The sequence below is a fragment of the Phytophthora ramorum genome (genome assembly GCF_020800215.1).
Source record: "Phytophthora ramorum isolate Pr-102 chromosome Unknown Phyram_PR-102_s0016, whole genome shotgun sequence".
In the NCBI taxonomy this organism is placed as follows: Eukaryota; Oomycota; class Peronosporomycetes; order Peronosporales; family Peronosporaceae; genus Phytophthora; species Phytophthora ramorum.
The window spans coordinates 1,103,225-1,116,442 of NW_027150662.1; the positions used below are offsets into that span (position 1 = coordinate 1,103,225).

Genomic DNA, 13,218 nt, shown 5'->3' on the forward strand with positions numbered 1-13,218 from the left:
TCCCCAGCCGCCACCCCAGCCCATGCCACCCCAAGGTCCTCCCCAGCCCCAGTACTGCTCCTTTTGGTCCCCACCGACGGGTTTTGCGGCCGCAGGAGCCGCCTCGACCGGCGTAGCTGCCGTCCGTAGAGCTGGTTGGTCGGCAGCAGCAACGCTCGCGACAGCAATGGCAGCGATAACAGCAAACGGAGCGAGCTTCATGGTCTTGATGATTCGCACTCGGGCAAGCGGGCGGGGTTGTTGCTGGCGCTTTCGTTGCGGTAAAATGCGTTGTGCTGAATTTGGTCTGCAGCTCGAAAAGCGTGTACCCTAGTGTGGAGACCTGCTACTTTCTCGCTGCTTTCTCCTGGAAATCATTGATGCGCATCTACTTCCATCGTGCTTGTTGTATTTCGATGTCTACGTCATCTGGTGCTTTCACTGCGTCGTTGGGCTAGTATGGCCGACCGAAGCTTACCGTATTCAAGTTTGTACATGTATTCACGTTTCGTATTTGCTACCAGGTACTTCAAAGTACTCCAAAGTACTTCAAAGTACTCCAAAGTACTTCAAAGTACTCCAAAGTACTTCAAAGTACTCCAAAGTACTTCAACGTACTTCAAAGCACTTCAACGTACTTCAAAGTACTTCAAAGTACTATATAGTGGCAATATCGACAACGTCGACCCAAAACCTAGATTGAACTCGCCACAGATTCAAGTTTTCAGCAGACATTGACGTTATCGAGCGAAACGCAGACCATGAAATAGAACGCACAAACGGTTTGGGTAGGAACGCACCACTATCGCCGATAGCGCATGACGGGGTGAAGTAAACAAAAACTACAGGCCGTGCAGTGGAACTCATCGTGTTCATTTAGCGTGAAATTAAGCCGGCAACTTGAATGGAAAGCTCAAGCCATTTCCCAGTCCCCAACGCGGGTACATCGGGCGAAATGCGCATCGTGGTGGTGTCTCGCCCAGTGTTAGTTGCTTGTTCTACCATCCCCAGCCCATACCACCCCAACCGAGGCCGCCCCAGCCGCGTCCCCAGCCGCCACCCCAGCCCATGCCACCCCAAGGTCCTCCCCAGCCCCAGTACTGCTCCTTTTGGTCCCCACCGACGGGTTTTGCGGCCGCAGGAGCCGCCTCGACCGGCGTAGCTGCCGTCCGTAGAGCTGGTTGGTCGGCAGCAGCAACGCTCGCGACAGCAATGGCAGCGATAACAGCAAACGGAGCGAGCTTCATGGTCTTGATGATTCGCACTCGGGCAAGCGGGCGGGGTTGTTGCTGGCGCTTTCGTTGCGGTAAAATGCGTTGTGCTGAATTTGGTCTGCAGCTCGAAAAGCGTGTACCCTAGTGTGGAGACCTGCTACTTTCTCGCTGCTTTCTCCTGGAAATCATTGATGCGCATCTACTTCCATCGTGCTTGTTGTATTTCGATGTCTACGTCATCTGGTGCTTTCACTGCGTCGTTGGGCTAGTATGGCCGACCGAAGCTTACCGTATTCAAGTTTGTACATGTATTCACGTTTCGTATTTGCTACCAGGTACTTCAAAGTACTCCAAAGTACTTCAAAGTACTCCAAAGTACTTCAAAGTACTCCAAAGTACTTCAAAGTACTCCAAAGTACTTCAACGTACTTCAAAGCACTTCAACGTACTTCAAAGTACTTCAAAGTACTTCAAAGTACTATATAGTGGCAATATCGACAACGTCGACCCAAAACCTAGATTGAACTCGCCACAGATTCAAGTTTTCAGCAGACATTGACGTTATCGAGCGAAACGCAGACCATGAAATAGAACGCACAAACGGTTTGGGTAGGAACGCACCACTATCGCCGATAGCGCATGACGGGGTGAAGTAAACAAAAACTACAGGCCGTGCAGTGGAACTCATCGTGTTCATTTAGCGTGAAATTAAGCCGGCAACTTGAATGGAAAGCTCAAGCCATTTCCCAGTCCCCAACGCGGGTACATCGGGCGAAATGCGCATCGTGGTGGTGTCTCGCCCAGTGTTAGTTGCTTGTTCTACCATCCCCAGCCCATACCACCCCAACCGAGGCCGCCCCAGCCGCGTCCCCAGCCGCCACCCCAGCCCATGCCACCCCAAGGTCCTCCCCAGCCCCAGTACTGCTCCTTTTGGTCCCCACCGACGGGTTTTGCGGCCGCAGGAGCCGCCTCGACCGGCGTAGCTGCCGTCCGTAGAGCTGGTTGGTCGGCAGCAGCAACGCTCGCGACAGCAATGGCAGCGATAACAGCAAACGGAGCGAGCTTCATGGTCTTGATGATTCGCACTCGGGCAAGCGGGCGGGGTTGTTGCTGGCGCTTTCGTTGCGGTAAAATGCGTTGTGCTGAATTTGGTCTGCAGCTCGAAAAGCGTGTACCCTAGTGTGGAGACCTGCTACTTTCTCGCTGCTTTCTCCTGGAAATCATTGATGCGCATCTACTTCCATCGTGCTTGTTGTATTTCGATGTCTACGTCATCTGGTGCTTTCACTGCGTCGTTGGGCTAGTATGGCCGACCGAAGCTTACCGTATTCAAGTTTGTACATGTATTCACGTTTCGTATTTGCTACCAGGTACTTCAAAGTACTCCAAAGTACTCCAAAGTACTTCAAAGTACTTCAAAGTACTTCAAAGTACTTCAAAGCACTTCAAAGTACTTCAAAGCACTCCAAAGTACTCCAAAGTACTGCAAAGTACTTCAAAGTACTATATAGTGGCAATATCGACAACGTCGACCCAAAACCTAGATTGGACTCGCCACAGATTCAAGTTTTCAGCAGACATTGACGTTATCGAGCGAAACGCAGACCATGAAATAGAACGCACAAACGGTTTGGGTAGGAACGCACCACTATCGCCGATAGCGCATGACGGGGTGAAGTAAACAAAAACTACAGGTCGTGCAGTGGAACTCATCGTGTTCATTTAGCGTGAAATTAAGCCGGCATTTTGGATCGTAAGCTGAAACCATTGCACAGAGCTGTTGAGGTTTTCCCTCGGTCTGGAGCCAGTAATCTGTGCGGCAATCGACGATGCCACGTGTTTCACGCCCAGAACCTCCAAGGACTGCGCCGAATGCTGACGAGCATTGCTTACCGTGCCAGGAGACCCACGTTTTACCAGGATGTGTCTACGGAAGAACTGAGAGCTGTCAAGACAACCATGCAAGCGGAGTGTCACGGCTCTGAGCACTGGCACCGATGCGTGAATGGCCGTATTCGATCGATGAGTTGGGATGGCGACGGAGGAAACCACTACCGAGACGAGTTTGTGTTCATAATTTGCAGCTTTGCCGTCGACACGTGAGCATCTGAAAAAAGTGACTGGAAGTCGCCCCAGCACCCCCCAATAGGTTCGTGCAACTGCTCAGTTTGCTGCCACAAGATAACGTACACCGAGACAGCTGAGTCGACATATCGACCGGTGTTGAGTCGCAATTGTGGTAGTAACCTTTGCGCCGATGCCGTCACTTCGGGCAAAGTCTCCTGGGCAACGAGCTCCGTTGGCGCAGTCTCGGCGGGTTCCTTGTCTTGGATGCTACCCACCTGTCTTTACCAGCTCGTCGACCACCTGTCGAGATCTTGATTCACAGCTTCGGATCAAATGCACGCATCCGTTTGACCAACTCCCACAGGTTGCCGTCGCAACTCGCTGGCTGAGATGTCAATTTTCCTTGCGTTACGTGATATTTCACCGCATTTATGTCGGAAAGACGCCAAGGCAAGCAAGTGTTGGGGCCTTTACCAGCTCTTACCGCCTCAACAACGCGCAGAGCTTCCACGGTGTAGATTCCCAGCGAGTACACATCGGACGCAAATGTTGGAGGCCTATTTGAGCGGCAATCATCAACGCTGTTTCTCCGTAGGTGGTCTGACAACTCTACACTCTTTCACGAGAAAGCGGACCACCTCGAGGAAGTCTTCGAGAGCGGCATCCATCAGCTCCCATTCCTTGTCCAGCTTGCCGACCAACCGCCGAAGCCTCACCAGCTCCTGTGCGTCACTGCTCATTTGATTGTCTCCTGCTTTTCTCCGTGGCAGATGTCGACGGCCGAGGACCTTTCCCCTTGGCTTTTGCTTAAGCTGCTCTGGTGACTGGCAGTCACTGACTGCACCCACACGCCACCAGAACAGGATCCTTGGGCTGAAAAGAACTAGCCCATACAGTTGTGGAGCCGTTCAGCAGAAAGCCTCGTTTGCGGAAGGGTGCTCCGACTCGGAGTCCGAGGGCGACTTCATCCGGCCAATCTTCAATGAGATGTAGCCATATCTAGAAACAAACCTTCTATTCAACATACTATTACAAAATGATAGGTTTTGAGCCACCAGTATTTTGTCTGGCGACGAGGGGATCCATCCGCCATGAGCTCCGCCCACGACGCCGCTGAGGCGCAGAAGACGTGCGTTCCCTGCGCTCAACTGATACAAACATCCTTGCACGCGACTAACTAGTGCTCTTGTGTCACTCCCTGCGCTCTCTGGCAGACTCGGCAACGAGGAGTTCAACGAGAAGAACTTTGACAAGGCGGTCAAATGCTACTCGGAGGTGCGATCCGTCTGCAATTTGTACGAAAAATGCTGTTGCAATGGCATTTTATTGACGTTCTACTGTGTTATTACGGTGCTGCTGCTGCTGTAGGCCATCCGCCTAAACCCCGAGAACTACGTGTACTACTCGAACCGAAGGTAGATTGCTACTCGTGCTGCAATTCAGTGGGGAAGGAGCTGAGACTGACGTGGTTGTGGCTTTTACAGTGCGGCGTACGGAGCGTTGACCAAGTGGGAGGAGGCAGAGGCCGACGCCAAGGAATGCGTGAAGCGGAACCCCAAGTTCGCCAAGGGCTACCACCGCCTCGCCAATGCTCAGCAGCAACTGGGGCGCAAGAAGGAGGCAATTGAGACGCTGAAGACGGCGCAGACGACTGCGACGGACCCGGAGAAGGTGCCTGGCATCAAGAAGCTGCTGCGTCAGCTGAACCAGGAGATGACGCCCAAGAGCGCGGTGTCTGCGCAGGGCGGCGGCCGCCAAGTGCCCATGCACATTGCCAAGGAGCTGCAGGAGCTGCAGCCTCAGTTCCAGAAGATCCAGCGCGAGTTAGAACAGATCGAGGCGAAGCTGGCGGCGTTCACGCGGCAAAAGAAGCGCCTGGTGCTGGTCGAGAGGGAGGTGGCCGACCTGCCCGAGGGCACCAACACGTACCGCAGCATCGGAAAGATGTTCCTGCAGACGGACCGAGAGGAGAACGCGGAGTCCCTGAAGAGCGAGGAGAAGCGCACGGACGAGCAGGTGTCGTCGCTCGAGGCGCGCAAGAACTACCTGAACCGCCAGAAGCAGTCGGTACAGGACAACATCACGGAACTGCTGGCTCAGTGCACCTAACCGTTCGTCTAGCAAGTGAGCAAGCAGCGATCAGGTGGAGAATGCAATGGAGATGATTGGATTAGTTGGATGAGCATCGAGCAATTTCTTGTCGGTTCACAGGCTGGCGACGCCTGCAAACCGACACGACTAATAGATACGGGACCGTGAGCTCTGCAAATGGGCCCTCGGCAACCCTCCGTCTTACATGGCGCAGCCTCACGCTTCCTCCTCTTCTTCCTCCGTCGTCAGCTGTAAACGCAAAGAGACACAAGAAGCAGCAAAAGGGTCAGTCTCCACTCCCACACATTCCGATCCTGACCCGCTTACGCGTTTGTTGAGCTCCTCAATGGTCTTGATCAACTCCGCGTTCTTCTTCTTAAGCTCCTCATTCTCCGCCCGCAGCGCGTCCACGTCGATGCCTGTGGGCGCCCCCATGAAGCGCTTGACGTAGTCGACGGCGTTCGGCGGCTTGTCCGACTCTTCGTAGAGCCCCACCAGCACCTTGGTCAGCGCATCCACGACGCCGCTCTTCTCCAGGTACTTGCGGAACTCCTCCTTTTTCGAGTCGGGCGTCTGCAAAGAGCGATAAGATCTCCTCAGTCTATAGACAGCTGCAGCTACAGGCAGCACAGGACCGGACGCACCTGGTACGTGGCAGCGCTCATGGTCGAGTGGCTCGTCTCTGGGAGTGGCCACGTCAGCGATGGATACACGTCCAGCAGCGCCGAAGGAAGCAAAGCTTGGCTTGAACCGCTTGGCGAAGATGTCGATGGTTGTAGTATCCGGCCGGCGGCGACGCGACGCTCGCTGTGGCTCTTCGCGGCTTCAACGATGATGCAGTACAGTAGGCAGAGAAAAATAGCAGCCTTTTACAAATTATAACCTTGCCAACATGATTCGATTTCCAGCAAATAACGGTTACCAATAATTGTAATATCTGATATCCTGTATTTACAAATTAGTATTTGTCACTGTATATACTGACAACTACTGTACTAAACTGCGGTAAATTGCTGCGTCCAATCACAATATGCCACGCGTAGCATCATACGTAGGAGAAAAGGCATCAAATTATACTGAAAACCGTATGATATCGAATGCAGATCTCCTACGCCGTCGTCTCGAGACGGGACTCATTTCGCCGGACAGTTGGCGGCTGGTTTTTCCCTCTGGGCTCAATTCGCAGCCTCTGCGCACGTGGCACGGACTCGGAGGCATCGATCGCGTTCCTGCGTCACTCGCTCTCTTTCAGCCCCTCGCGCGCGTGTCGAGACCTTCTTCGCGCACCTCGAGAGGCCAAAAGCACAGGGCGAGCGCACGCCACCACGAAGGACCAGAGCGCGCACCGACAGGGCAGCGCCAACGGCGGCGACGCGGGGGCAGCGGCTCGCGAACGCAAGCGAGATCGCGCCATGCAGGCGCTTCAAGACGCGCAGCAGCGCTTTAACGACCTCGTTAACAACGACGTACGTGGCACTTAACAGCTGAAAGCTGTTATCGTTCTTATCTGACAATCTGTGACGTGTGTGACATTATTCCCAGTGGCCGGAGCGGGTACCCGTGGAGTCCCTAGCGGACTACGACCCGACGTACATGAAGGAGGGCTTTTTGCAGAAGAAAGGTCAGCGCCTCAAAGGCTGGAAGCGCCGCTGGTTCGTGTGCGACGGCCGCACGCTGTCCTATTACATCTCGAGGAAGGACCGCAAGCCCAACGCCGTGATCCCGCTCGAGGGCTGCACGGTGCAGGACGGCGGACTCAGCGAGACATGGAACTCGCCCCGCATTTACCTCACGGACCCAGCTACGGGCATCATGTACTGCTTGTCGGCAGAGGAGGGCATCGTGGTCACCCAGTGGCTGGATGTGCTGCGCGTGGCGGTGGCGCGCGCCAACAACGGCACGGCCGTTGCCAGTGACGGGACGGCTACGTCGTCAGCGTCAGCGTCCAGAGGACGACCGCACACGAGGACACCGGCGCAGCGGCTGCCGTCGTCTTCTGATGATGAGGACAGCCGCGTGCACATGAAGCGCGCGACGTCGATGGGACCTGCACAGCCTCGCACGGCTACGCTCAGGTCGGCATCGTCGGCGGTGGGCGCGTTGGGTACTGCTGTCAATGGGGAGGCCAAACGTACTTCTCGCATGACGTCGGCGCCGTCGGCTGTTACCAGCTCTGCGGCGCCGCATCACCACCGGCCTCACCGCACGAAGACGCAGCGCCTTCCGACGACTATTTCGCTGGAAAATGAGCTTTCGCACGGTCTGGACGTTTTGGAGGCGCTCCTGTGCGGCCACAGCGCTACGGGATCGTCGTCTTCGATCCGCAACTCCGTTGTGTTCCGTCCTATTGGCGCGGTGAATGGCGTGCTACGCAGTGTTGGAACAGACTCAGTCTCTGGCAAACAATATGCGCGCGCTAGTGTGGTGTTGCCCGTTTCGTCGGAAGTGGCGGCGATCCTGCTCGCGGACCACGGGCGCCGTGCTGAATGGGACGTACACTTTCCGCTGTCCTCACACGTGGCCACTTTTGACGACGCAACGGACCTCGTGCATGTGTCGAGTGGTAGCTTTGCTCAGGTCCAGCGCACAAAACCATTTGTGGCGCCTCACGTGGCTGCTGCTGCGTGTGCCATGTGCGCAGCACTTTTCTCGGGTGCTTCGTCCTGGGAAGCGCTTTTAACTGCGATGGTATATGCTGCAGCTATCGGGGGCATTGTGAGCAGCATCGATTACAGTGCATTGACGACACCCCGCGACTTGCTGCTTCTGCGTCACGTGCGCGAGTCTGCTGCACCTGACGGGCATGACTCGAGCGACGACAAGTCCGTGGACGAAATGGGCCAGTCTGTGGTGCTTATCCTGGAAAAGTCGGTGGTCAACGAGCTCAAGCCGGTCCTGTCGGGCACCGTGCGTGCGCACGTAGGATTGAGCGGCTGGTTGCTGGAGCCTGTTGATTCGGGCCGTGCTACTCTGGCCACCTACATTACCGACCTGGATATGAAGGGATGGTTGTCGCCAACCACCCGTGAAAGTTTCTTGCTTTCCCGCCTGGACTGCGCGTCTGTTCTTAGTGAGTACGTGAATCAGGCACACTTGTGTGGATCCGAACTTGGCTTCGGCGGAGGTCTTGACGACGATGGCGATGGTGAGTATGACACTCGAAGCGTTGGATACGACGACACTAGCGAAGGAAGCGGTCTTGGAGATGTGGTGGATGGCGAGTCATCCACGATCTTCCACCCAAAGACGTACATGCGCGGCATGATGCCTTTGCCTAGCGGTGGCTTAAAATTGATTGACAAGGAAATTGCGAAGAAGCAGGGTGGCGTGGTGAAGGACGTGATCAAGTCTGCAGGAGCGAAAATCCTGGAGGGCAAGTCTGCTGTGAGTCTGTCGCTGCCTGTGCGTATTTTCGAGTCTCGCACCAACCTTGAACGTGTGTGCGACTTGATGCTGTACGCGCCGACGTTCCTGAACATTGCGTATGCGCAGAATGATGCGTTGGAACGCTTCAAGTTCGTCATGACATTTGCCGTCGCTGGCTTGCACCACAGTATCGGTCAGCTGAAGCCGTTCAACCCCATTCTAGGTGAAACGTACCAGTCCACGCTGAACGATGGCACTGATGTGAGCTGCGAACACACGAGCCACCACCCACCTATCAGTAACTTCCAGCTCACTGGTGACAAGTACTCTATCGCCGGGTTCGTGCTTTGGCACGCCAGCATGAGTGTCAAGTCGAATGCGATGCTCAACACGAACAAGGGCCCTGTGCGCGTAACGTTCCCTGCTGGTGAAGGCCTTCCTGGAACGATGATCGAATACAACCTGCCTTACTTGCAGATCGGTGGTCTGCTTTGGGGAGACCGTACCGTGGACATTATGGGTAACATGGTGTTTGAAGACAAGAAGAACAAGCTGCAGTGCGAGCTGCGCTTGAATCCGGATGCCAAGTCGGGCATGGGCGGCATGTTCTCGAGCTCGAAGACGCCCACGGACTCTCTTCGCGGTGTGATCTTGGACACGTCGGTGTCGCCCCCGCGTGAGATCTGTGATGTGTCGGGCTCCTGGCTGCACGACCTTGTTTTCGGCAACAAGACGTATTGGAGTATCAACAAGTACCAGAGTGGCTATATGGTACCATACCCCGACGACAAGATTTTGGCGTCTGACTCAAGGTTCCGCGAAGATCTGCACTATCTGGCAGCAGGAGACTTGGATGAATCGCAGGAGTGGAAGGTGAAGTTGGAGGTGTTGCAACGCGCCGACCGCAAGGCGCGCCTGGACGGCCGACGCCCCAACCACTGGTCCCTCCGCAATGCGGTTGGTGGTCATTAGAGGCGATAGACGTAGTCGATTCGTTTCGCGGAGCTAGTTAGCCTTCTTTCAACACCTCTACAATTAACCAGCGAAAGCAAGCGTATAGTTCCTGCGGTTCATTGACTACATCAACTGATAGAACTCGCTTGCCTTCTCTACTACGGGAGCTGTCACTGAGCTAGAAGCCTACAACCAGACCGCTGATTACTTCCAGGCCGTCTGCAGCGCCTTGCGCTGCGCCAGAGACTTGGTCACAAACGTCGCCGCGAGGAAAGCCAAGCAAAGCAGGATGAGCATCTCATGGTTGAAGTCCGAAGGGAGCAGGTCGAACGACTTGGCAGGCGTCATGCGGACGTAGAACATGTCGAGGCCGTGGGCAAACACCAGCGCCGTCGACTCGAGCTCCGCGGAAGCTGTGCTGATGGATTTCAGGTTCTCCACCGTCTTGTTGTACGTCAGCATAGCCTGCGGACGATTGTACACGGGCACCAAGGGCGAGTACATCATCAGCCCCTCCGCTTGTTCCTCGGGCGTGAGCGGCTTCTCCGGTTGGCGCGGGTCGATGAAGTTACGAGCCAGCTTGAAGATCTGGCCAGTCTCCATGCCGACCAGGATGGACTGGGGCGTGATGCCGTGAGCCGTCACCGTCACTCCCAGAGACTACACAGACAACACATAGCAGTGCAATAAGTAAAGCTACCATGAGACTGAGGTACTGTAGAAACAATCAACGTACCGTGATCTTGGTGGGGTAAATGAAGCTCTTCTGCAGCACGAACGGCGCCTTGGAGTCGAACGACGAGCGTGTAGAAGTCCATGACGGACGCTTCCACGGGTTTAGCGAGTGCATGCCCACCGCACCGTCGAAAAGGGACAATGACACCAACTCCGTGCGCTTCTCCTTGGTGTTCCAGTACGAGTACACCAGCCAATTTTCGCTTTGCACCATTCGGACAGGGCCCGCGGCATGTGAGTGACGAACGCGGTGGATGATACGCCCCGTAACCGAGTCGATTAGGCTCACATGAAGCACAGACGTGGCGTCGTTGTCACCCTCCGTTGCGATCGTGGCCAGTCCGAACAGGTTCGGGTTCAGGTACTTGATGAGCAGCGAGTCATCGCCAGTGATAGTCACTGCTGAGTCCACGACGGAGTGGTCGTGGTGATGAGACGCAGCAATCACCTGTTGCTCACGTGGAAGAACAACCGACCACGCCTCACGGGCTCGGTAGTCGGCCGTTTTGCCATCACCCTCGTTCTCGATGACGTAGCCGCGAAGCACCTTCGCGCTCTCGTCAAAACGATAGAAGTAGAAGTGTTCCAGCTCTGGGTGCACATAGTCGGCGGTCTCCTTAGGATAAAGCGATACCTTGAGCGAGTCCTCAGAAATGATAGCCACAGTACGACGCGCAGTCGGCTCTTCATCGGTTGCAAGGTGCTTGCGCTTAGGCAGAACAACCACCCACGAAGCACCAGTTGCCGTACCCGCACTGTCCGCATCCAGCTGGTGGCCATCATCACCATCAAGCCACACAAGCTCCGTCGAGTTGGAAACCAGTAGCAGCTCAGCACCTGATCCAAGCGCTGGGTGGTCGCGCGTCACAAAGAGCTGGTACTCAGGGCCTACAAACACAGACCATGCCACCGTGCTAGCCTCAGCGCGAATAGCAAACAGCTTACCACTGTCCGTGAGCACCATGATGTACTTGGAGAAGCCAAACAAGTGTGCGTTCGGCGGCTCCTTGCGCGCAGCACGGGATCTGTCGACGCCACGCTGACGAGCACCCTCTTCGAACAGCGTCGAGGAGAATGACATCACACTTTCAACAAGCTGCTGAAGACGCTTGATCTCAAGCTCTACCTCCTCCATGAAGGAAGGAATATGCTTCAGAGCCTGCTTCTCGATTTCCGTCTCCGCCGGCGTAATCCAGCGCACACGCTTGATGTTCGCCAGTGCCTCCTCACGCACCCACTGAACGTTACCGTTGCTGTCAGCGTCGTCCTCGTTGGATGTCATGATCAAAGCGTCGTCCTTCAGGACGAGCACAGCGTGACAGCTAGGCTCCGAGTCCTTCTTCGTGTTAGGGCACCCAACAAACGCACGTGAGACATCGCCACCAAAGGAAGCCATGTCCAGCTCGGCATCCCACGAGACCGGAGCGAGGCTCTTGCTCAAGGAGTACGACGTGACCTCGGCCAGATTACCCGTACTCTTAGCAGCAGTGTGGAAGAGCACCGAGTCATCCGTAACAGACTCCATGAGAGCACCTCCAGCTGCCACGACAGCAGCAACTTCCACAGTCAGAGCGCTCGTGATCTTCAGGATAGCGCGTTTGCCAGAGGCCAGCACCAGCACTAGAGAGTTCGAGATGGTCGTGTCAATAGCCACAACCTTGTCACCGTCCAGCTTGAGCGAGCTCAGCGCAATTTCCGTGGCATCCTCCTTGTTCTCCAGTCCCTGCAGCAGCAGCTGGTCCTTGGTGAGGGTCGCCGCCGCTGCCTTGCCCTGCTCGTTGTCACGACGCAGCACCGTAGTCGCCTGCACGTCGCCCTTATCGCCCGCCTGGATCTCAGGACGAGTGAAGTGGTTCACGGCGCGACCCGACGCCAAGTCGAATTGCAGCATGTGGCGACCGGTCATCACGAACAGCGCAGTGTTATCGGAGCCCACCTGCCACGACAACTCGGCGTTCTGAACTGCAGCCTTGGTGAAGTCCTCAGGCAGCGTCTGCACCTTCACTTGGCCGTCCTTGACCGAGACCATAGCCACGCTGGACGACGTGAGCACCACCGAGTGGTCTCCATCCAACGAGAAGAGCCCGCCGAACACGGCGTCCTTCTGCGCAGGGCCATTGTCCGTCACTTCGTCCCACAATAGGACGCCCGTGTTCAGGTCCCAAAGTCTCACATTGCGTCCAGCCCTGTATCCAAATAGCAGCACATTAGGCCGCCAACATTCCCTCTGAACAAGAATATCCTGCAGACGTACCCAGACACTGACAACAACCCGAAGTTGGTCAACTGAATGTCATCAATGGCGTCCCCTACATAGTCATATCACAGGTCAGCCATAAATCCCCCCTACCCCGTCCTGCGTCCTGCAGGATGTCCGTCCTAACCTTCAGGAAATACGCGACGCCACTGGATCTCGCCCGTCCTAGAGTCCAAACGCGCCAGCGCCCGCGAGCGCTCGTCCGAGGCCACGTACACGGCGCGCGTGGTGCCCCTGGATACGACCGAGTGCGGCCCGCGGCTCACGGACCCCCCGAAGGCCACGGCGTGCGCGCGTCCTAAATTCTCCGCGCTCCAGTCGAACTCGCCGGCCTGGTCGGCGTACAGCGCGTGGACTGCGCCCAGACACAGGCCCAGCGCAAGCACCAGCAGCCGCTGCATCATCTTGATACAGTAAATTCCCCCTCGAAAACCTGGCGATTGACGGGAATCGGAGCCACGCGGTGACAATTATGATTGGTGTGCTTTACACTAAACATGTGACGTGTGATGCATTCCGAACTTGAAGGTGCTGAAGAATTTCGTAGGACGCCGT

General features: G+C 55.8%; 4 protein-coding genes across 4 annotated transcripts; 2 read left to right on the forward strand and 2 right to left on the reverse strand.

Moving 5' to 3' along the window:
• Positions 1–4,351: 4,351 nt before the first annotated feature.
• KRP23_13046 (Protein STIP1-like protein) lies at positions 4,352–5,369 on the forward strand (the record flags this gene model as incomplete). Its single annotated transcript, XM_067883710.1, has 4 exons — positions 4,352–4,389; positions 4,475–4,535; positions 4,629–4,675; positions 4,745–5,369. 4 exons carry the CDS (start codon positions 4,352–4,354, stop codon positions 5,367–5,369), a joined length of 771 nt encoding a protein of 256 aa, XP_067739130.1.
• Positions 5,370–5,567: 198 nt separating this feature from the next.
• Positions 5,568–6,016, reverse strand: KRP23_13047 (c-Myc-binding protein-like protein; the record flags this gene model as incomplete). Its single annotated transcript, XM_067883711.1, has 3 exons — positions 5,568–5,600; positions 5,679–5,924; positions 5,996–6,016. The coding sequence occupies 3 exons, from the start codon at positions 6,014–6,016 to the stop codon at positions 5,568–5,570; spliced, it is 300 nt and encodes a 99-aa protein (XP_067739131.1).
• Positions 6,017–6,448: 432 nt separating this feature from the next.
• KRP23_13048 (Oxysterol-binding protein 9) lies at positions 6,449–9,689 on the forward strand (the record flags this gene model as incomplete). Its single annotated transcript, XM_067883712.1, has 2 exons — positions 6,449–6,817; positions 6,894–9,689. The coding sequence occupies 2 exons, from the start codon at positions 6,449–6,451 to the stop codon at positions 9,687–9,689; spliced, it is 3,165 nt and encodes a 1,054-aa protein (XP_067739132.1).
• Positions 9,690–9,875: 186 nt separating this feature from the next.
• KRP23_13049 (ER membrane protein complex subunit 1) lies at positions 9,876–13,067 on the reverse strand (the record flags this gene model as incomplete). The annotated part of the gene is made up of 4 exons (XM_067883713.1): positions 9,876–10,331; positions 10,408–12,592; positions 12,661–12,715; positions 12,791–13,067. 4 exons carry the CDS (start codon positions 13,065–13,067, stop codon positions 9,876–9,878), a joined length of 2,973 nt encoding a protein of 990 aa, XP_067739133.1.
• Between the last annotated feature and the right edge of the window lie 151 nt (positions 13,068–13,218).